Below are 21908 nucleotides of genomic sequence, written 5' to 3' on the forward strand. Positions count from 1 at the left end.
CTAGCAACAAAGCATTCTTGAAAGTGAAACCGAAATAAATGTGGATGCCTGGGCTCCATTGAAAGCTGCGTCATGGTCACCTGATTTCCATGGCCTGAGGCAACAGTGGATCTCCCCGCGCAACACTGCAGATAAGCCCCGTTTCCTGCGTTTCTTGCATCGGATACCCTGGCTTCTCGCATTAGTATCTTGTACAAACATGTCTATACATTAATTTTTACATGCTCTTTTTTAATTCTTATTGATCGCATCCATGAGCCATGCCCGAGTCTCCAAGTGAGCTAGGTCAGATACAATCCCTCCGCCGCTCCCTCACCCTTCCCACCAAGTTAAATCCACTTGCGCAACGTCGCTCGAGCGTGCCGAATACCCCCGAACATGTAATTTTCTATCACCCGTCTGCGAAAATTGTGCATTTCTCCCCAAGAGCGCTCGCCCCGATTCCTTCCAGTTCTGCGCCGTCCGACTTCGACTACCCGGTAGACACCATCGAAACACTCCCCTGGCGCTCTGCGACTGAACGGACCGTCGCGACAGCGCCACTGAGGCTGGAGAAGGTCCATGGCTCAACAGCGTTTCTCAAATGTGGAAATGTCGTCCATGCGATCCTGAAAAATTCCCAGTGTTGGTGTGTTGACGGGGTCTCAAAGTTTGTTTTACGCATTCGCCCTCTTACATACTATCGCATCGAAATACCATATGAGACGGAAGATGAGCGAAGCTTAGTACGGGATCTGAAGATCGCATTGCCAACAGTGCTTCGGTATGAGGTCACGCCATGTCCTTTCAAACGCGCTTTTAGTGTGGAGCTCCCCAGTGACGCGATGGCACCTCGGCGCAAAAAGGCCTGGCAACCTAAAGATCGGAGAGAAAGGGTACCGACTGTTCTAGAACCCCCACGAGAGACACCGTCACCCTCTTCAATCAGGTCGGATTGTATCGACTCCGCGAGCACTGGCGACGACACGGACGGAAACTTAACCGATGACAGTTGTTTCACTTCAAATAAAGCGAACAGTACAGTTTTGGAGACTATCCCTGACGATCGGGAATCTTCTACTGTTGAGGCTTTGAGTCCTTCGCCATACCTTGGGCCTCCTAGGCGCTCGGTGTCCGAAACACCGCAGACTTTCACTAGCCTGCTTGCAAAGTTTGAGGCTACATCCGTTGCAGAGAATGATCAGGACTCTGAACTTGAGCTCAAGCCAGAATACGCCTCCAGGACTGATGTTGTACCCGAAATTGACCATGAGCTCAAGGTTGCCGAGCAACTCGAACCCGAGTTTCTAGCCGATGGAGTTGAAGCTGGGCCTGGATCCGAAACTGTACTAGATGCGGAATCTAAAACTGCAGCACAGCCTGGGGACAAGCCTGAACATGATCCAGAAGCTATATTGCACGCCGGACGTTCCAGTGAAGCTGCAGTTAAAGAGGAGCCCATCATTTCGACTGAGACCGACGCAGCGTTGGCGGCTGAAACTTCAGAGGAAGCTGTATTCCATGCTGAGCCCACCACAGCAGTCGAAGCCGAGGCAGTACCGGAAGGTAATGTCATGAATGTGGAAGGAGTTCAAATCATCCAACCCGCTGCCGAGCCGACACTGGACATTGACCATGATGCCTCCTTCGCGTCCAACCCCGAGTCGTTCCATTCTGCTGAACCTCATTCGCCGGATTCAGTCTCTACTCATCCTACATCTGTGGGAGGCCACGAGTTGCCAGAGTCAGAAGAGAAGTTCAATATTTCGAGCACAAAGCACATCATTTCTGGATACGAATCAGCACCAGCGGATCCGTGTAAGACGTCGCAGCCCCCAACACTCAATATTCCTCAAAGCGATCACGCCTCGAATCAAACCAGCTTGCCCGGTCCTCCATTAGTGCATGGTACAAGTTCGAATAATCTGCCCAAGCGCTTCGCAGATCCATTCTCTGACACCTCGCCCTCAATGGCCCCTACAAGCAATGAGAATCCACCCAGTCGTTCTACGGATGCGTCTTCGGACACTCACATGCGGCCAAGCGTTCATGCCAAGGCCGCTCCATTGAATACTGATTTCGATCACATGAGTGCCGAGTTCCGGCGCCGGTCAAAAGCCACAAGAGAGCGTGATGTTTCCCCTATGCCTCATTCCTCGGCATTGTACCAACCATCCGGTGATGATGGCACATCCTTCATTTCCAAGGCTATCACCCTAGTATTGATACCCCCCCCGCCTATCTTTTTGTTATTCTCCTTCATATCGCTGCGCGCGTTGTCATCAGCCCAGCTATCCACCCGACTATCAGCTCCACGTCGAGCGAGCCACACTCCCAGCCCCAGCAAACAAGGAAGGATCCAGCCGCAGAGGATGACTTCAGTTTCCCACTGGAGCCTCAGACTTCCTCGGAATACGAGGATGCTCAACTCTTCAAGAAACTCGATCCTTGGGATCTGGACTAGTCCGATGGCTGAAATACCCGCCTTTTAATTTCTTTACATTTTTCACTTCTTCATCTGGATCTTTCCCAACATCTTACGGTCGATTCAATGTTTACTCCTTGTATTCCTCCCTCTCTACACACCTTAATGTTTTTTTTCTTGTTATGATATTTGGCACTGATTTGCACGACTCATGGGTGGATATATGGTATGGTTTGTATTCTACTGAATTTCTGTATTCTAGCGTTGCGTGTATCATTGAAGGGAAACCGGGGTCATGCCAGAAACGAATAATTTATTGATACAAATACGCTCTTTGTTTTTCTAGACGGCTCTACATAACCTGAACGCGAAGGTCTATCCAGCGTCATTGGCCCTGGTCTACATGATTTGACCAAAGATGTTGGAGACGCAACTTACGAATAGGGGCATGTCCAACTGTTATGCTGAAAGCCGTTCATTTCTTTTCCCGTCCTACTGGACTCGTATAAACAAACACAGCGCCTGTGAGCCACAGGCGTAGGGGAATATGTACACTTGATAGGAAGTTCGCATTGAAAAATTGAGAATCAGAAGCCAGAACCACCATCGAACGCCAGCTAATGCATGAAAAAAAACGAAGCCATCAAACACACCGCGTGTCAGGTCTGGACCCAGTACACAAAGATGCCATGGAAATAGACCGAATAGCAAATCTATGCTTTTGTGACCTTAGCAGCTCCGCCCTTGGTCTTAGCCTTGCGGCCTCGGCGATCTCGCTTCTTCAACCCAGTCATGCCTGCCTTGCAGACCTCAGCATAGCGAACGTAGAATGCCTCAATTTCATCTGGTTTGACAATTGTAGAGAGCTTGAGCTTCTGAGACTTTTTGTCCTTGCCTTCCTTCTTTAAGTTCGGCGTATTGGTGTTTCCATCAGTGGCGCGGATGAGGATAGATGGTTGGGAATTTGTGGTAGTGGCACCAGGCACATCGATGAGAGGTTTTTGAGTGAGATATACCGAGCCTTGGTGTTGCTGGGAGGTCTTGGAGAGCAGTTCGCCGAGAGATTTGAAGAACTAAAGGTGATCGGTGTTAGTGATATAGCTTGGAACTGGGTCGCATGTGCGGATGTGTAGCGGTCAGATAACACCAAGATCAATATTTACCTCGTCTTGTCCCAAATGTGGGGCCATATTGAAAAATATTCCTTTGACACGAGCGATAATTAAGAAATCTGAAAGCTGGAGCAGATGATCAATATGCAATTGACAGCTGGGAACAACTCACAGTGGGGGAGAAACTCCGCTGTGGGTGTCTCTCCGCCTTTGTTTTGGGGCAGCAGAAAAGTGAAAAAAGTTCCCTACCGCCCGGGGTACCTGATATTGAAGACCGACGTTTGAACTCTTTGACAAATTATATTCCAGAGGAACAAGATGCCCAAGATGCCTCGCCCACGGCATAATACGACAGCCTTGCCTCGGGATCTACGATCTGAGCTTGGAATCCGCGATGTCTACGGTGACAAGAAGCGTCGCCTCAACGGACCTGCCTCGCGCAAAGAACGCCGCCAAAATGAGCGTACGCAGAAGAAATCCCGACATGCAGCCCCGCCCAACAAGAAGACCTTCGAACGTCCCCAGCAGCGGAGCCAACAAAAACCTCAAAAGCGGGCTCGGGATGATAGCGATGAGGACAGTGCGGACGAGGATCTTGGCCTTGACTCAGACGACATGGATCTCGACGAGGGACTTAGTGAGCCGCAGCCCAAGTCCAAGTCCGCGAAAGAGGCTGCGAAGAAGCCCAAATCTATCCTGAAGAAAGCAGCGGTCCCACAAGACTCCGAGTCCGAGTCCGAGCCTGAGTCCGGGTTCGGGTCAGAGATCGACCTCGATGAGGATGAGGATGAGGATGAGGTTGACGAGTCAGATGATGAGTCGGAGGACGACACCTACGAGGGTGAACCCAAAGAAACTGAGGCCCACATCCCAGGATCTGTCAAGGCTAAGTTGGCGCAAGACGATGCCGAGATTGCTGAGTTGGAGAAAAGGCTTGGCCTCAAGAAAGGAGGTAAATTACCAAAGGCCTTTGAAGAGGATGGGCTAGATGAATTGCTGGGAGATTTGGCTGGTGGCGGCGATGTCTCAGAGGACGAGAGCAAAAAGCGCAAACGAGAAGCCGATGATTGGCTACGAAACAAGAGACTCAAGGCCAAGAGCTTGCAAGCCCAACAAGTCGAAAAAGATGAAAGCGAAATGGATAGCGCCGAGGATTTCGATCTCGACGAGGAGATATTTGGAGGAGACGATTCTGATGAGGCCGCCGAAGGCAGTGATTTCGACGGTTTCGATGAGGAAGAGCCCAAAGAGCCAAAAAAGAAGGAAAATCCCTATATCGCCCCGGTCACGAAGCCTGAACCCACCGCTCAGAAGTATATTCCGCCTTCACTGCGAGCTCGCTCCGATCCGGAGAGCGAATCTCTCTCCCGCCTCAAGCGTCAGGCCCAAGGACATCTCAATAAGCTGTCCGAGGCAAATATGCTCTCGATTGTTGCCGAATTCGAAAAGCTTTACCGCGATTACCCTCGCCAACACGTTACATCTACTTTGGTTAGCCTACTAATGGGATTGATCTGCGAGAGGGCTGCCCTTCAGGACACCTTCCTCATTTTGCACGCAGGTTTCATTGCCGCGTTGTATAAGCTCATGGGAATGGATGTTGGCGCGGAGATTATTCAAACGGTCGTCGAAACATTGGATGCTGGTGGCGACGAGCGCGGAAGTTTCCAAGGAAAAGAAGCTACCAACTTGGTCTCTCTTCTTTCGCAACTTTACAACTTCCACGTCGTCGGTTCTTCCCTGATGTTTGACTACGTTCGTCTTTACGTGCAGGATATCACGGAATCAAACACCGAGCTCCTGCTCAAGGTCATTCGGAGTAAGTGATATACATAATTCATGATAAAATCTACTAGCCATCTAACATGTACGCAGATTCTGGCCCTCAACTCCGACTCGATGACCCGTCTGCGCTCAAGGATATTGTATTGCTCATTCAGCCTGCCGTCGCGAAGGCTGGTGAGGACAGACTTTCTGTGCGAACAAAGTTTATGATTGATCTGATCACGGATTTGAAAAATAACCGCTCGAAAGCTTCCGCCGCGGCTGGCGCAGGTATCACCACAGAACACATTACCAAAATGCGCAAGATTTTGGGTTCTTTGAACAGCTCTCGTGTGATCCGCGCATCAGAACCTATTAACATCTCCCGTGACGATATCCACAACTCCTCCAAGAAGGGCAAGTGGTGGTTGGTTGGTGCAAGCTGGAAGGAAGATCCTCTTGTAACAGCACAAAGAGAAATGGCTGGTGTACAAGTGACCCAGCCTGAAGCCAGAGATGACGAGAGTGATGGCGAGCCTGACTTTGGAGTTCTCGCCCGAGCCCACCGTATGAACACTGATGTTCGTCGGTCGATCTTCGTTGCCATTATGTCTGCCAACGACTTCCAAGATGCACATGTCCGACTCATGAAACTTCGTCTCAAGCGCGCACAGGAATTTGAAATTCCTCGTGTTCTTCTACATTGTGCGATGGAGGAGGAGGCCCACAACCCATACTATTCTCTAATCGCGCGTCGGATTTGCGGTGAGCAGGGTCGACGCATCAAAATGTCCTTTATGTTTGCGCTTTGGAATGTGTTCAAGAAGATGGGTGAGCGAGGAGATATTGACGATGACGAAGAGACCAACTTCGATCCAGACGACGAGGAAAATGGCGTCAGCATGAAGTCCGTGGTCAATTTGGCCAAGATGTTCAGTACCCTCATTGTGGATGGCACCTTGACATTAAGCATTTTGAAGAACCTCAACTTCGCATACCTGCAGCCTAAGACTAAGACATTTGTTGAAGTTCTGATCATCAGTATCATTCAACAATCCCAAAAGTCGAAGAAAAAGAAGAAGTCAAAGAGTTCTATGCCAGATGAGCCTGAGAAGAATGAAGGGCCTTTGATGCAAATATTCCTACGTGTCAAGGAGACACCGCACATTGCCAAGGGTCTTATCTATTTTGTGCGAAAGGTTGTCGCGAAGAGTGATATTGTGTCCTCAGAGGAACTGAAACTTGTTCGGTGGGGTTGCAATGTGGCTGCAGATGCCCTCAAGGCTGTGGCGGAGTAAGGATTGCATTTTGATTCGTCTTGCAATTGCATATAGAATATACCCAAGTTGTTACGCTGCTTATGATTTGTCTATGTTCCACCCTTTTCTCAACCTTCAGAGTCACTACGTAGGACATTTGCTCATTTCGACCAAATGAGCAGGGTCTTTGTATTGAGTACTCCGTACAAGACACCCGTGGACATTCCAATGAACGGACTACATACCTACCCCGTACCCTCACTGCCCCACGGATATATTTTTAAAAGACTAGATAAGCAGCCAAATGAGTCTTAGGAGTTTGCTGCTAATGTTCCAAAACAACCATAGCAACTTGAAACGACTTATCTTATGCAGCTGAACGTTAAGCCTCCCGGGGGCTGATTGGGGCCACACTTACCCGCATGAGACAAGCACCGCTTGGCGGATGACAGGCTTCTCCTTTTCTTCAAGCATACTCGATCTTCACACATCGCACCGTCGAATATGGCGGAACTTGCGGGTACCGCTACCGGCATCATATCGCTCGCCTCACAGGTATGCCAAGGGATCGTTTCGTACAGCTACGATGAGGAGATTCAGAATGCGAGGAACAAGGCGAAGGCTCTCCGCGTGCCACTGAATACGTGCTCTTCATCCTGTGTCCATCACCGAGGATAAGACCTCTATGGGAGTTGCTTTCCACTGGTTTCCTATTGCTGGGGTCATCCCCTTAGCTTGAGGGATGTAGGCCTTTGGTATTTGGTATTTGACTCTCTTCCGCCGCGATAGTTATTGCTCCGTCAGATGTTATAATACTCTTTAACTTTTTGCGCTTAATCGACAGGACAGGCATTTCTTCTTCTTCTTCTTCCTTTTCCTTTTTCCTTTTTCCTGGGGACGTAAACTCATCAATCATGGTACATACGCAGAGATATAATACGTGTATATACTCTAGGTATATGACAGATACATATATGATAAAAGTGGAAACATACACCTTTCTTATATCGCCATAATCAGTCATTCATGGAGCTATTTCAACGATGTCCCATTCCATGACTATAAGCCAGCCCTCCTTTGCCTCTGGGTGTCCGTCATTTTCAGATGGACAACACTCCGACACCTGGTCAGATGCTTGAGCAGGTGTTGGACGTTCGAAAAAGTGATTCCCGAGCTCCAAAGCCCAGTTGAGCCCTCTGTGGATCCCCACCACATCCCCTTTCCGCAGGTAGGGTATTATAGTGCCATCAGAATGCGAGGGAATGTGACGAACGGCGGATTTAGATCGCGGAGGTCCCATAACCATGATATTCAGGGTAGAATCGGGATTTTTCGCTTGCACATGATTCCCACTAAGCACTTCTGCTTGAATAAAGGCGAAAGAGCCACACCCGCTCAGAGCCGATTGACTGACATCAATGACACGTGCAGTCAGGAGATAGGAATTCAGCTTTTCAAGCGAAGCATCCGCCGCCTGCAAGTCTGAAGCTTGAGGCAGGGGTGGTTTCGGCAACTGGTCACGTTGCGTCCCCATTTCCAAGATCCAGCCGCGTACCTCAGCGGCCATTCCTCCAGGAATATAATTGGACACACCAGCCCGGTTTCGCCCGCGACGACGCAATGTGCGCGACGAGGGGGAGAACGGTGCAGGGATATCATCTGCATCCGGATTCGGCGATGGCGAGCGAGGCAAAACGAAAGCCGGTTTCCGCCTCTCAGGCGGCGATATGCCCGGTGTGTCTGGTTTGGAATTGAGTGCGGACTGACTGCTCGGAGGCTTCGCCGTCGAAGAAAGCATAAACCGAGGACGACTGCGGAACGGTGTTTTTATGCTGGGGGTGGATGTGACTGGCACAAGTGGGCGTGCACTTGGTGCGGGAGTTCTCTGGGTACCCATATCCCACGTCGTAGTGCTTTGCCTGCTTTTATCGGGACAATCTATGGAATCGGCTGGAGGGTGTGCAGTTCCGGGTGGTGAGGACAATATTGGATCAATTTGTGTTTGATTGCTTCGAGTGAAAGGTGCCACTCCCTCCACGCGGCGCCGTTTATTCCCATCTCTGACTGGCGCAAACAGTGCGTCGAACTCAGCGTCTAGGGTCCCCGGAGTCTCTGGTTCTTCGGGAGGAGTGCTGTCTATAGCATCATCCGGTAGCTCGTCCACATCTCTTCCCCCGATCCGAACATCATCTATATCTGCGGCATCATCGGAGTCCTCGATCACGTCGCGTTGTCGGCGCGCGCGGGTGGCATTCTGGGTAGCAGGCGGGTTACGCACGGCTTCACGCGTTGAAGATGGCCCATCGTCATCTATCACATCAAGATCATCATCTTCCTTCTGAGTTGCATTTTGTGAGAGCAGGAACCGAGGTGTGGGGGCAAATTGAGGGCCACTGCGGCGCGCGGATGGGTTGCGGCGGGGGAGGCGGAATGGTGATGGAGTCTGTGGCCAGTCTGGTTAGTCTGGAGAATCGATAAATCATGCTGTAGACATACTGCTGGAAAAGGCATCTATCTGAAATTATCAGAGTCTGGAGAGAACATTCTGGCGCTGCTTCAATTCATCGAGTTGGGGAGATCTGGTGGTTCGCGTTGCTGCTAATGGGTAAAACCGGCCATCGCGCAATTTCCGGCTCAACTTCCCCATACACCCCACATAGTGGTAATTCCATCGAATGACACAAGAAGATAAAGACACAAAGGACATGAACATAGATTACTGTGTCTCTGAGCAGAAAAGTATCCAGAAAATTCAGCAATAATGAATGGAACCTAAACCCTATCAACTGCCCCAAGCCTGGGAGCACCAACATCAAAATCCATATCCCTTCGGTTTAAGCCAAACCTACAGAATCTCAGAGACAGTATGGCAAATACTGGCTTGATCTGCACCGGAGATATGTATATTGAAATGTTTCTGTAGGGCCACCACACGCTCCTCCTCAGAGGCAAAGCATTGCAACACCTCGGACGTTGCTCCAACACGCCGTTTCAGCGTGTTATTGAACAGCGTCAGATCGCCAACAATGGCTTCGCCTTTCTCGTCCAGGAGCATCCGTACGCACACGACGTAGAAAGTAAACCAGCTCTCCCTGCTTTGACTCATGTAGTAGTTGATGATTGTGAAATCTTCAGGGAGGAACTCGAGCTCGGTGAAGCAGTAGGCGGGTATCCATGTCCCGTTCCGATTGATCTCATATTGCCAAAGGGATTTACCCCTATGCGTGTGTTGATTGATCGGTCCATAGAGCAGCCGCCCGGACTGCTCGCCGACGTTGTGGAATCCGAAACCATGGACTAATGGAATGGGCCGGTGTGGACCGTTCGATCCGAAGCCCACATCTATGAGGTATTTCTGTTCGCCTATGGCAACAATATTGATCATATGGTTCCTGTAGTATGGTTAGTTGTTGAGTACGCTAGGCAAATGCAAGATTGGGTTCGAGGAGGTGGGAGATGGGCATTATAGTCATACCATCCTTGGTATTTAGGACCTTTCCAGTTCTTTGACGCTGACATAGGCTGCACGGCTTCATTGACCCGACCTCCGACTGAGGTGGTATTGTATCCCAAACTGCGCAAGACGGTCCCGAATAGGGTATTGTTCTCCATGCAGTAGCCGCCCCGATCGGAGTTTCGTTCCACGATTTTCTCGAAAATGCTCTGGGCATCTATGGATATATTGCGGTGCGCCGAGTAATGGAGACCAAGATTCTCGAAGGGCACAGCTGCTAGCTGGTACCGCTGTAATACCTCCAAGAAAGATAAGGCGGCTTGGTTGTTGATAGTTGCGCCATTCTTAACTATATCTGACTTCCGATACTTCTGAGGGAAATTGATCCGATCGAAATAGTGGTTCAGTTGATCTGGCGAATATGTTGGACGAAAAGACCAATCAATATCGGGGCACATTTTGATTCACAGAAGATTGCAGAAATGGAAAGGGGGAGGGGTAGATGCCGTTTCAAGCTGTTGGCAAAGTGTTGGCAACAGTATGAACACAAAGCACAACCTTCGAATATGTAGTAGTCCGTACAGGTGCTGCTCTTGGGGAAAAGGGCAGATGACCCCAAATAGATAGTCGTCCAATCCCATTTGTAGAAGAGCAGGGAACTCGATAGATTAGCCATCTCCGGTAATCGTGGCACTGCCTTCACCAACTAGCCGGTGTTGGTGGATCCCAGTCAACGATAAATACCACTCAATCATGAATTAGGTATCTTTGTATGGGCACACCATATAAAAGCTACCTAAGTTCATGATTTTATTGTTGAGCGTCAACTATTGTTGAGTTGGTCCAGTCACGATTAACGAGATGGCTAATAATGATGGTAGGATTATAGTTGCACTTATATATGACATGGATGTGTAATTGGAACTGTGCGCTTGAGGATGCTCCCGTGATTATATTCAGTTTTATTGATTCGGTTTATTGATGTAACCTACATTATGTACAGATAAATGCCCAGCTTTTATGCAAGCTTATACTGGCGGGGGCTAGTATCCCTGTACAAATCAAGACAGTTTAGTATCGTATCCTTCAGGGACAGGAAAAGCGAATGTGGTTGGAAGTGTCATGGTAGACTCCTTTCTTTCAACATGTAGTCCCAAGGCCATAAGTATACAGAAAAAGGAAATATACCAGAATAACATGTGCCAAATGCAGTAAAAAAACATAAAGAACAGTGCTTACATTTGCGAAAAGTACTCATTGAAATTGTCCGCGGCGACCTTGGTACAGTCGAAGCCGTAGATCTCACGCTGCACATCGGCATCGGCCCACTTATCAGGCACAGGACCCTTGCCAGCGCGGAGGGCAGCGAACTGCTTGTCACGCTCCTCCTTGGCAGCACCCTCACCCAAGTGCAGGGCACGACCAGAAGCGGTAGCCATCTCGACCAAGGCCTCAGCGCGGCTCTTGCGGACCTTCTCGTAAACACGGAGAGCCTTGTTGATGGACCCAGGAGTGGTATCGGGGAGCTTGGAGAGGACCACACCGAGAACTGCTCCGTCTTCAATCGCCTGAGCAGCGCCTTGAGCCAGGTGGGGCAGGGTAGGGTGGCAAGCATCACCAACCAAGGCAACGGAGTCGTGGACCCAAGTAGGCAGCGGCTCGTGGACGCGCAGCTTCCACTCACAGACCTCGCCTTCGGGAACGTAGTTTAGCATACGCTGGACCATGGGGCAGAAATCAGAGAATACGCCCATCATGGCAGGTTTGGAGCCCTTGGTGGTATAGGTAGCGTTTGTCGCAGCTGCGAAGTTGGTATCGGGCTGGGTGGTGGAGAGGTTGTAAATGGTATTGTTGGAGACTGCGTAGGCAATAATGTGACGCTTTTCACCAATCCAGCGGGTCACACGATTGCTGTTGATGAGTGCCAAAAGTTCGGGGTCGTCCTTGATCTGCTCCTTGTGGATCATGATCCGATACGCGGCCTGTTGGGTGTCCTTGACACCAACGTCGATACCTAGCCGCTTCAGCATCTCAGTGCGGGTCACACTTTTAATACCGTCTGCAGCGAGAAGCACATCGCACTCGACCTTGAACGGAGCAGCTCCCTCGGCGCGTGGGTTAGCTGTGAATGATGGTCGAGGGCCGAACGAGTCCACGTTATCTGCGTTGATTCCAAAGTGGAACTTGATTGCCGAGTGCTGCTTGCATCCGTCATATAGCCCATTGGCTAATGATGCACGGTGGCCAACCATGTGCTTATATCCGTATGTGTCTTCAATATACCGCAGATCCACATATGCGTGCTCAGTGTCCGTTGCGCCGTCTACAGTCATAGATTAGATCGCATCACATTGTTCGATTAGTCGATCTCAGCGTACCTCGCACTGATGTATCTTCAATATTGACAGCCTCGGCCTCAATGCCCTTCCAAACACCGAGTCCATCCAATGCGCGGGCCATGTTTGGTGCCAATTGAATACCAGCCCCAACAAAGCCGAGGTCACGGGCATTTTCATAAACATCGATGTTCTTGAATCCTTGCTGAGCCAGAGCCAAAGCTGAAGTCAGTCCACCCATTCCAGCCCCCAGAATGGCGATTTGCAGATCTTGAGGTGTTTTTGCCATTTTCTCGGTGCTGTGCGGAGAAGATATATACGTGATGCGTGTTAACAGGACAAAGGAGAAGAGGATTTAAAATATGCCAGACGAACGATAGCGAGGAATGGAACGAGGAATATCTCTCAAACTAAATATTCAACAGTACAATGACCGGGTGACGCTGCCGACATGTCTTCGTGTTCTGCTTCATGGCCTTGGCGGAGTAAGTCTTTCCCGCTTCTCCCACATTCTCCCCACAAGTCCGCTCGCACGGCCTGGGGATTTCATCATTCCCTGCTTGGACTTTATCCGCTCCAAAAGTTGATGTTATGCATGGGACTACCCGGAGGGTAACGTGAAGTGCAGCTCATCGTCGCACTGCAGCCTATTTTCATCCCTCAAACCTTCCCCACAGTTTTGAACTCCGGACTTACCCCGGCCAAGCCGCCAATCTTGCGCAGTAAGTCTGGTTACTGTCGAGGCTACAGACTGCCCGCACTTGGATGTACCAGTCATTCTGTGGTCTCAGAGATCCATCCATGGACGGCTTAATGACAGGGCCCAGCCTGGGAATCTTTTCCACTCCCAGCCTTGAACATGGAAAAAGAATAAACATTACAGCGATAGGAGTCATAGTTCAGTTGCCAAATTAGATCTAAAATCCTGTCTAAGATTAACTTGAACTATGTCACGGCTTATTTGGCAATTAACAATCAACATGTGATCTGGCTAGTGGTGGCGCACAGCAATGTGCAGCTTTTTCCCTAACGATTGGTGGATAAGTTGTGATAGAACAGTAACATGAAATCCACTGAAGCGATTACATAGTAAAAAAGTATCGTACCATGAGATATCAATACAGTACAATCGCATCAAGACGATGTTCAGCTATTCAAAAAAGCTAAACCGCATATGTGTTAGTGTGCCATATTGGGACTAGCGTATATCCAAATGATGCCAAGACATGGTGTACAACAGCTATATTTGATGGGTGGACTACTTCCAGTCATTCATTGCTTGAGGCACGAGAGTAAATGTAGTTGGATTATGTGCTTAACTGGCTCATCCATCAGATTGGAGGCTGGTACGATGTTCATTGATCAAAGTTGTTAACATGCACACATGGGATGCGTGCAGGGTATGCGTTTGTCTCTCTGCACACTGGGCATTTGCCTGGTTTGTCGCGTTTGTCATTCTCAGAGGCTTCATATACAGCTTCCTTTCCATAGATTCATATCACAACTTTCTTCCTCCTTCATCCCCCTGGTAGCATCTAGGCTCAAGAGGTTATGAGCCCTTGCTCTCTCTGAGCACATTTTTATTATCAGCTTCAGTAGTAGGGGTAACGAGGCTAAATGCCTCCTACCCCTAGCACCGCTATCACCTTACCGGAAACCTACACAGAGCTATGCTATCTAACAATATCTATCACACTTTGTTAAGGTTTTTATTGTTAGCCTTTAAAAACTGCCCGAGCTAACGAGCTTCTCCCTATAGCGGAGGCTCGTTAGTGATATAGTGGAGAGTAGCGAAAAGCTATATCTCTCACATCTACCAGATAACAGAAAAAAAAGGCTATATATCACTTCTTTTCTAAAATCGCCGCTGTGCGAGATCCCAAAGACGCCTCTGTGCGTAGCCGCCTCTATATGGAAACTTCAAAACTGCCTATGTGCATACCCGCCTATATGCGATAAAAATCCAAATCGGTGTTTTACGGTGTCTTTTATTGAGAACTGTCTTCATCTTCAAATCGGTGTTATATAGTGTCTTTCATTAAGGACTGTCTTCATCTTCAAAGAGACTTCATTTTTGACTGGCCGAAAGCTCGCCTAATCTTCATCTTTATCTTTATCTTCATTTTTCATGAGATGCAATGGCTTAATCCTCTTCCCGACATGCTGCCTTAGAGCTGGACGACGGCTTTTACTATGGGAACCATATTGACTTTTTGACATGGATTTATGCTTTCCATGACGTTTTTTGATGCTCAGTCTGGGGGTGTATGCTAACATGCATACATGGGATACGTGCAGGGTATGCGTTTGTCTCTGTGCACACTGGGCATGTGCCTGGTTTGTCGCGTTTTTCATTCTCAGAGGCTTCATATACAGCCTCCTTTCCAAAGATTCATATCACATCTTTCTTCCTCCTTCACCCTAGAGGAATTGGAATGAGCATTGCACATTCGATCTCATCGTGACACTTGGTCTTCGTGTCCTTGCATTGTCGAGTACATCGCCATCGGTTGAGAAGGTTATTGAATTCCTACGACAATGCCGACAGGTGGCGATTGATTGGTGTGATGAGTTGAATGGTGTTTCCGATGACGAAGGGAACGACGGCGGCAGCCAGCAGCAGCTCATACTTCGTATTGCATCAACCTGCCAAGCAACTTATGACGTGGATCCTATCCATTTGAAAACAGCTATCGAAACACCCCGAGACGTCTTTTGTTTTGTCCGGTCCTCTATTCTACTCTTTGCGAACTCACCCCCGGAAACAGACAGCCCCCCACCCGAGGCAAAGCTCTTCTTAGAGAATGCGGAAAGGATCCGTTCTGTGTTAAGATCACGAATCAGGTGCATGATTCTCGATTGCCCGTCTGGGTTGAACGACGCGATTCAGAGTAGCATAACCTGTCTTGAGGTATCTGGGCCTTGGAAGATTTGCCAAGGGAGTGATATTTGGGTAACCGCAGAAACAAGGGATAGTCTCCGAGGCTTTAAGCAGCGACTCCATTTCAATTGTCTGACAGGTGAACTTCTGGTGGATGGAAACCGCCCCGGGAGATTGCCAGCCGAATTCACATGCGATCCTCTCTACCAACGCCTTTTTGGAGCGGTAATTCTGACCTGTCACTAAGTATACTGGAAGAAGAGTACTAACTGTCCAATAGAGAGTCCTTCCGGTGGTACCGTCGAGTTTGCCCGGCGCGTCGTTTGTCTTGTCACGCAACATTGAGGATCTTGAAGTAAGTCAACCAAAATTGCTATGGCATCTTGTCTAACGACTTGCACAGGTTCACTTTGGGATGCAAGGTGAAAGGCTTTCAATTAAAACCCGGAAAGGGTCTCAGATACTGCAACTGATACCTCCGGAGGTTTTTGTGAATGACTTCCCAAGGGTCTTTATCTCTGACAACTTCCATTGGCTGGATTTGCAGACTGGACTGCTTGAATTCCGTCCACTAAAGCACCCATGGAAAGCTTGCTCCACCAATTGGCGTTTGTCCTTCGATCCTTATGAGCCTTGCGTCATGCAACAAGATTCCAAGACCCTGGTCGACATACGCAGCCCGCCTTTCAAAAGGATTTGCCGTATATTAAGAGTGCTTGACGCAAGTGACGAAATCGTTGTAACCCAAACGGCGACCGGAATGCTAGATGCAGAGCTAAGCCGTTTACGATTGAAGTTCTTCGTCAATGACAATGGGCGCGTAGCATCCAAGGAGTTTGGTGCCCTCATTGACGTTGACCAAGACGTCGGCTGCTTCTATGGTCTCAGGAATAAACTGGTCCTTGTCGATTCCTCCAATAACAGATCCGTCATTGTTCCTTATGGACACCCGGTCGTTAATAGAAAGGATGACCATGTTGCGGTTACAATCGATCTGCCAGCCGGAAATCGAGTGAAATACATACATTATTGCTTGGACAGTCATCTGCAACTTCTGCGAGGATTTTACCCCCTGGCTATCCTGTACCAGGCCTATTTGCACGCACTCACGTCTTTCCCCGCTGCTGATGACTTGACCCATCGTTCAGGTACCGAAGAGGCTATCCGAATTCTACGTCAAGGGTCTTTGAGATCGTCTTTTCCCCTTCAGAACGATTGTATCGAGACCCTGGAATGGATTGCGTCTCTTACGCCGCACCGCTGCTTTTATCCTCGGCACCTTCGTGTCATGCAAACTGTCACATGGTCGAGTAACTTAGGCCAACTTGCCCAGCACGACGACTTCCAACCTTTGGCACAGGACATCCTCCAGTTTTCCGTCCAATGTGCACATTTCCATGATGCCAAATCGAACGAAAACAAGATCTCATACCGGGGAAATACGGATCTATTACAGCGTGCCCGTTGCCGTAACGAGCAGTTGAGAAGCTCGGAGTTCAGTGGTCCTCCTACGTCGTTTACCAAGAAAGTTTACAAATCCCGCGACTGCGATTCCACAAGCGCTCGCAGCAGCGCTGTGTACAGTATCACAGGTCTAATTCGAGACTGGCCTTTGACAGTTGATCATTCATCTTCCATAGTGGCAACCATGACGCAATTCAAAGAAGTTTCAATGCTTTCAGATGACTTTACCCGTTGCTCTTACTCCGAGATTCTATCTCAGTCGGCGCCGAGCTCCTGGGTGTCTTTGTACGAAGTCTGCCAGTCGAGCTCCCAAACAAGGGACACCTACTCCTTGATTTCTTTGTTCTCTGCCTTTGCGTTTGGCGGGAATATTGACCAGTCGATCCTACGCCAATTACTTCAGGTTGCTTTCTCGGAGAAATGCAAAGATGTTGCGGTTCCACGCGACTCGAGAACATCGCTAAATCTGGCACTAGGAGAGGATCTAGTCCTTAGTCAAGTTGAAGACGCAATCAGAGAATCTTACGAGCCGTTCACCGAGATACGAAAGTCATACCTCACATACGGAGAACAGGTCGAGAGCAACCGAAGAGCTAAACTCAAGTGGGAAGACCAAAGAAAGCAGGACGTGCAGTTATGTGGAGAGCATATAAGGGAACAGTGGCCATGCAAAGCTCCCCAGCTTCCATCTTCCAAAATGATTCCTCGGGTCTCCAAGACGGCAGCATATGAAAAATGCAAAATACTGTGTGGCAATTGGTTCCAAAATAAGAATTTCCTTGCCTTCCTACGCCAGGTACAGAGCCAAGTGCCGCCCTCCAACTCCTACAATAGCAACGTGGAGCCTGTTCCGACTTCGCATGTGCACTCCCAGGAGATCGAATGCACTTCGTTCCAACCACCCCGTCTTCTTGACTTGATCCAGATGTCTCGTGCAAGTACCCCACAGACTGAGGTTGCTCCGGTGACCTATCATGCAGCTTCTTCCATTTTGCGACCGACTCCTGAGCTCTGGGCCCTCGCAAAACATTTTCAGGACAGTCCGAACCAGTGCCAACAAGACTACGGAAACGGGCTAAGTCACAGCGTTCAAGCGTTAGAAGATTTCTCAAGTTCAGTGCCTAGAACTGGAAACTTTGACCTTTCTGGGTCTGTTGACTGGGCAGCAAAAAGAACTGCGCTCCTTTCACATCAAAACCAGGTCCAAAGGCTCAGGGACTCGCTCTGGGAAGAAATAGTCATTACCTTGACAATTAGTGAGAATCGAAGTCGTCCAAGCACTGACACAGTCTACCCTTCTATCACTGTTTGGTCGGTTCTGTCCATCTTGGCCCATGACCAATGGGCTAACATTCCCGCCCAATGGAGGGAATTACTTGTGGCATTTGGGAAGTCTATATCTGCCTTGCGTCGTTGTGGGCGGCTGATTTCCTGTGTTGAAACGCGTGATATGGATGGGTTCCTAAAAGACGCAGACAACCCAGGCTATGAGGGGTGGGACCCTTTGATCTATCCGACTTGGCTTCTTCTGGAAATTGAAAATAACATCACTATTCGGAAACGCCAAGCAGAAGTCGCACTTCGGATGATTGAACCAGAAGATGGTGAAAATGCAGTACTTCAGCTCAACATGGGCGAAGGCAAGACTTCCGTCATCACACCTATGGTGGCTACAATCTTAGCAAATGGCCGTGGTATTCTCAGGATAATTGTCCTAAAACCTCTCTTGAGACAAAGTGATGGGCTTCTTTCTCAGCGCCTCGGGGGTCTGATACAGCGCCGCATTTACCACATCCCGTTCTCGCGACACACTCATCTTACTTCCAGTACAGTCGGACAGCTCAAGTCCATATATCGACAATGCTGCCGTGATAGGAGTATTCTGATTGCTCTACCTGAACAGATACTCTCCTTCAGGCTCATTGGGTTAGATGCCGCGGAGAGAAGCCCTGATATTTTTGCCCCATTGGTAGCCCTTGAGCATTGGCTACAAATACACTGCCGGGATGTCATTGATGAAAGTGATGAAGTTATGGATACCAAGTTTCAGATGGTTTACACTATGGGCACGCAGCGATCTCTCGATGGGCTAAGTAGTCGCTGGGAGACAACGCAGCATTTGCTTCGCCTAGTCTCCACACAAGCAAAGTGCCTTCAGCAGGATGACCCAGGATGTATAGAGGTTGACCAGTCAGGTTACCGCTATCCTATTCTGCGATTCCTAAGGCCATATGCTGTCGAGCGCCTCGTCAGTTACACTCTTAGGGCGATCTCAGAAAACGGAATTCCCGGTTTACCCTTTCCTCAGTGGACCCCAAGGGTGAAAGACAGCGCGCTGAGATTTATCCAGCAGTCTGAGCTGACCGAAGAAGATCAATCCATCATCCAGCAAGAATTTAATGGGACTATCTTTATCACCCACCTTCTTGTTTTACGGGGGCTTTTCGCTCATCGCATCCTGAGATTCTCGCTTGCCGACAAACGATGGTTAGTGGAATACGGCCTTCACCCTTCCCGCTGCTTGATGGCTGTGCCGTATCGCGCGAAGGGTGTCCCATCGGAGAGTGCAGAATTCGGACACCCTGATGTGGCAGTGACTTTGACTTGCCTAAGTTACTACTACGAGGGACTGACAAAGGATCAACTGAGAGACTGCTTTATCCTTTTAGCTAAGCAGAACGACCCGTCAACGGAGTTCCAGAACTGGGTCGCGCCGTGCGTCCAAGAACTGCCCGTTGGTTTCCAGTCATACTCAGGCGTCAACCTCGAGGACGATAAGACCTTCAGTGAAATATTGTTCCCTCTCCTCCGATACCAGAAAGAGATTCTTGACTTTTACCAATCCCACTTCGTCTTTTCCAGAGAAGCAAAGGAGTTCCCGCGGAAGCTCTCGTCATCTGCGTGGGATATTCCTGCACGGCGGGGCCTTCAATTGACGACAGGGTTCAGCGGTACGAATGATAACCGGTTTCTCCTGCCTTTGTCAATTCGTCAACGTGACTTTAGTGAACTCGTTCACACCAATGCGATGGTACTTGCTCTGTTGCTACGAGAGGAAAACAGGAAATGTATTTTGGCGCAGGACGAGAAAGGCCGCCAGCTGGACGTTGATTCACTCTTGAAGCTCGTAGCCACTCTTGGTGGAGGCTCAACCACGGCACAGCCCGTGCGAGTTTTGATTGACGTTGGCGCCCAAATCCTGGAGGCCGGCAACCAGTCAGTCGCCCAGCAATGGCTCTCTATGACCCCCGAGGCAGATGTTGAGGCGGCAATATTCTTCAGCCACAGTGATGAAATCATGGTTATTGACCGGGAGGGCCATGTTGAGGCCCTCTTTTCATCTTCATTTCGACAACGCATGGGCGGTTGCTTGGTGTTCCTTGATCAACAGCACTCGCGTGGCGTAGATTTGAAGTTACCCCCTATGACGCGAGCCGCAGTCACTCTAGGACCCAGACTAACCAAGGATAGACTTGTGCAAGGTAAGCTTCACAGTCCCAATATATCCTGAAAAGAGTACTGATTTCCTTGTTTTTCCAGCATGTAACCGCCTTCGTGGCCTTGAAAAGTCCCAATCACTTCTCTTTCTAATCCCACCGGAAGTCAATCACAACATGAGGTCTGTCTTAGGAATATCGTCCGATAGAGACTTCACTTCGGCAGACGTGCTAAAATGGTCTATGGCTCAAACGTGTCAGTCGCTGGACAATCTACGACCCCTCTGGGCAAACCAGGGGCTTCAGTACCATAGGAGGATCGAGCTCTGGGACTCACTCGTGGAACAACCCGACCCTTCCAAGGAGACAGCTATTGCTATACAGGAGCCCGAAGCCCGGACACTCTCCCAGCTCTACGCCCCCTGGGATAAAGATGAAGCGAACGCCAAAGGCTACATGTCTGAATGCGGTGTGGAGAACGGCCAAGTTCAGGAGTTGTTGAAAACGTTACAGTCAGCTTCAGGTCACATCACAACCTCCGCCTACGTTCATGAAGAACAAGAGAGGGAAATTGCATGTGAGGTGGAGCGAGAACAACAGGTTTCTCGGCCCCCATCATACCAGCCTAACAAACACAGCCTGCATAACGATGTCCGGCATTTCGCTACATTCGGCGAGTTTCCTGGCAATCGCCCATCCAAGGCTGTCACATTGGCATTCCACGGTCTGGCGAACACGTCTGCTGGAAAAGCGGATCATCCAAGACTGCTTGCTCCTAGGCTGTATTCCACTTTGGACTTCAACAAAACTGCGAAAGAATCCCAGAATAATCTCATGGACGATTTCTGCAAGCCGGTGAATTGGATTTTGTCCAGCGTCCACAGCGACATTCTCCTTATCGTGAGTCAGTACGAAGCCAATGAATTAATCACCATCGTTCGCAAATCAAAGAATTCAAGGCTCAACATCTACGCCCCACGGCTAACAAAGCCCATGCGGTCGTTCCGCCATCTCGATTTCTTTGGCATTGGCGCAAATATTTCAACACAGCCTAACGACTCCATGACCCGGTGTTTGGAGCTGTTTTCGGGAAGCCTTTACTTTAGCTCATTCGAAGAGTACAAGGATTTCCGTTCGTTTTTGGGCCTTATTACGGATTACCTTGGTGAACTTCCAGATGGCAGCATGACCAATGAAGGATTCGTCAAGTTCTTTACTCGTATGAGCCTCCAATGGCCTCTTGACTCACCCTTTACCGAAAGTCCCCTCCCATTCCTCAGTGCCCTGATTCATATCCGGACTAAAGGTAGTGGATATCAACAATCCCACATTGGTACAATCATCAAAGCTATGCCATTGAGCGCTGAGAGATTCGATTGAGTTGAGATTGAATCCGACTTCTGACCGAATGTTTGTTGTTCTTAATTTGAAAAACTTGCTTCTACGTATTCTTTCAATGTTGATATGTTGCTTTTGGGTACTAGTACTTCAAGTATGAATAATAACACTTTCGTATCCTTCTATAATGGTCCTCCCAATACCGATTGCTATAACACCCTTATGTGACTGGATTCGCTAATGTCCGACCAGAACAGGAAATCCAGCGCAGTAACCACGGAGAACCATTTGGAGCGGATATCAAGTTAGCCAACAGTTCCTAGAGCATCAGTGTCCTACACATGGAGAGCAACCGCCAAGATGTCCACGGAAGACCTCGCTGCCGACGTTCGTCCAAACATTTACTCTGGGTGCTGGAGCCGAAAATAAAGTGAGGGAAAAGTGAAGGTTAAGTCAAAG

The 21908-nt window shown here is 49.1% G+C and overlaps 6 protein-coding genes across 6 annotated transcripts; 3 read left to right on the top strand and 3 right to left on the bottom strand.

The window, feature by feature from the left end:
- Positions 1-260: 260 nt before the first annotated feature.
- N7489_002555 (uncharacterized protein) lies at positions 261-2443 on the top strand (the record flags this gene model as incomplete). Its single annotated transcript, XM_056708310.1, has 2 exons — positions 261-2157; positions 2187-2443. 2 exons carry the CDS (start codon positions 261-263, stop codon positions 2441-2443), a joined length of 2154 nt encoding a protein of 717 aa, XP_056572612.1.
- A 674-nt stretch (positions 2444-3117) lies between these two features.
- Positions 3118-3594, bottom strand: N7489_002556 (signal recognition particle 14 kDa protein; the record flags this gene model as incomplete). The annotated part of the gene is made up of 2 exons (XM_056708311.1): positions 3118-3477; positions 3568-3594. The coding sequence occupies 2 exons, from the start codon at positions 3592-3594 to the stop codon at positions 3118-3120; spliced, it is 387 nt and encodes a 128-aa protein (XP_056572613.1).
- A 240-nt stretch (positions 3595-3834) lies between these two features.
- N7489_002557 (MIF4G domain-containing protein) lies at positions 3835-6578 on the top strand (the record flags this gene model as incomplete). The annotated part of the gene is made up of 2 exons (XM_056708312.1): positions 3835-5335; positions 5392-6578. The coding sequence occupies 2 exons, from the start codon at positions 3835-3837 to the stop codon at positions 6576-6578; spliced, it is 2688 nt and encodes an 895-aa protein (XP_056572614.1).
- Positions 6579-7563: 985 nt separating this feature from the next.
- Positions 7564-10451, bottom strand: N7489_002558 (uncharacterized protein; the record flags this gene model as incomplete). The annotated part of the gene is made up of 5 exons (XM_056708313.1): positions 7564-8982; positions 9036-9050; positions 9318-9336; positions 9389-9931; positions 10015-10451. 5 exons carry the CDS (start codon positions 10449-10451, stop codon positions 7564-7566), a joined length of 2433 nt encoding a protein of 810 aa, XP_056572615.1.
- Positions 10452-11228: 777 nt separating this feature from the next.
- N7489_002559 (putative monooxygenase) lies at positions 11229-12618 on the bottom strand (the record flags this gene model as incomplete). Its single annotated transcript, XM_056708314.1, has 2 exons — positions 11229-12316; positions 12372-12618. 2 exons carry the CDS (start codon positions 12616-12618, stop codon positions 11229-11231), a joined length of 1335 nt encoding a protein of 444 aa, XP_056572616.1.
- Positions 12619-14612: 1994 nt separating this feature from the next.
- N7489_002560 (DUF3638 and DUF3645 domain-containing protein) lies at positions 14613-21491 on the top strand (the record flags this gene model as incomplete). The annotated part of the gene is made up of 5 exons (XM_056708315.1): positions 14613-14666; positions 14755-15435; positions 15491-15565; positions 15614-20156; positions 20215-21491. 5 exons carry the CDS (start codon positions 14613-14615, stop codon positions 21489-21491), a joined length of 6630 nt encoding a protein of 2209 aa, XP_056572617.1.
- Between the last annotated feature and the right edge of the window lie 417 nt (positions 21492-21908).

The sequence above is a fragment of the Penicillium chrysogenum genome (genome assembly GCF_028827035.1).
Source record: "Penicillium chrysogenum strain IBT 35668 chromosome Unknown utg000001l_segment0_segment0, whole genome shotgun sequence".
Taxonomy (NCBI): Eukaryota; Fungi; Ascomycota; class Eurotiomycetes; order Eurotiales; family Aspergillaceae; genus Penicillium; species Penicillium chrysogenum.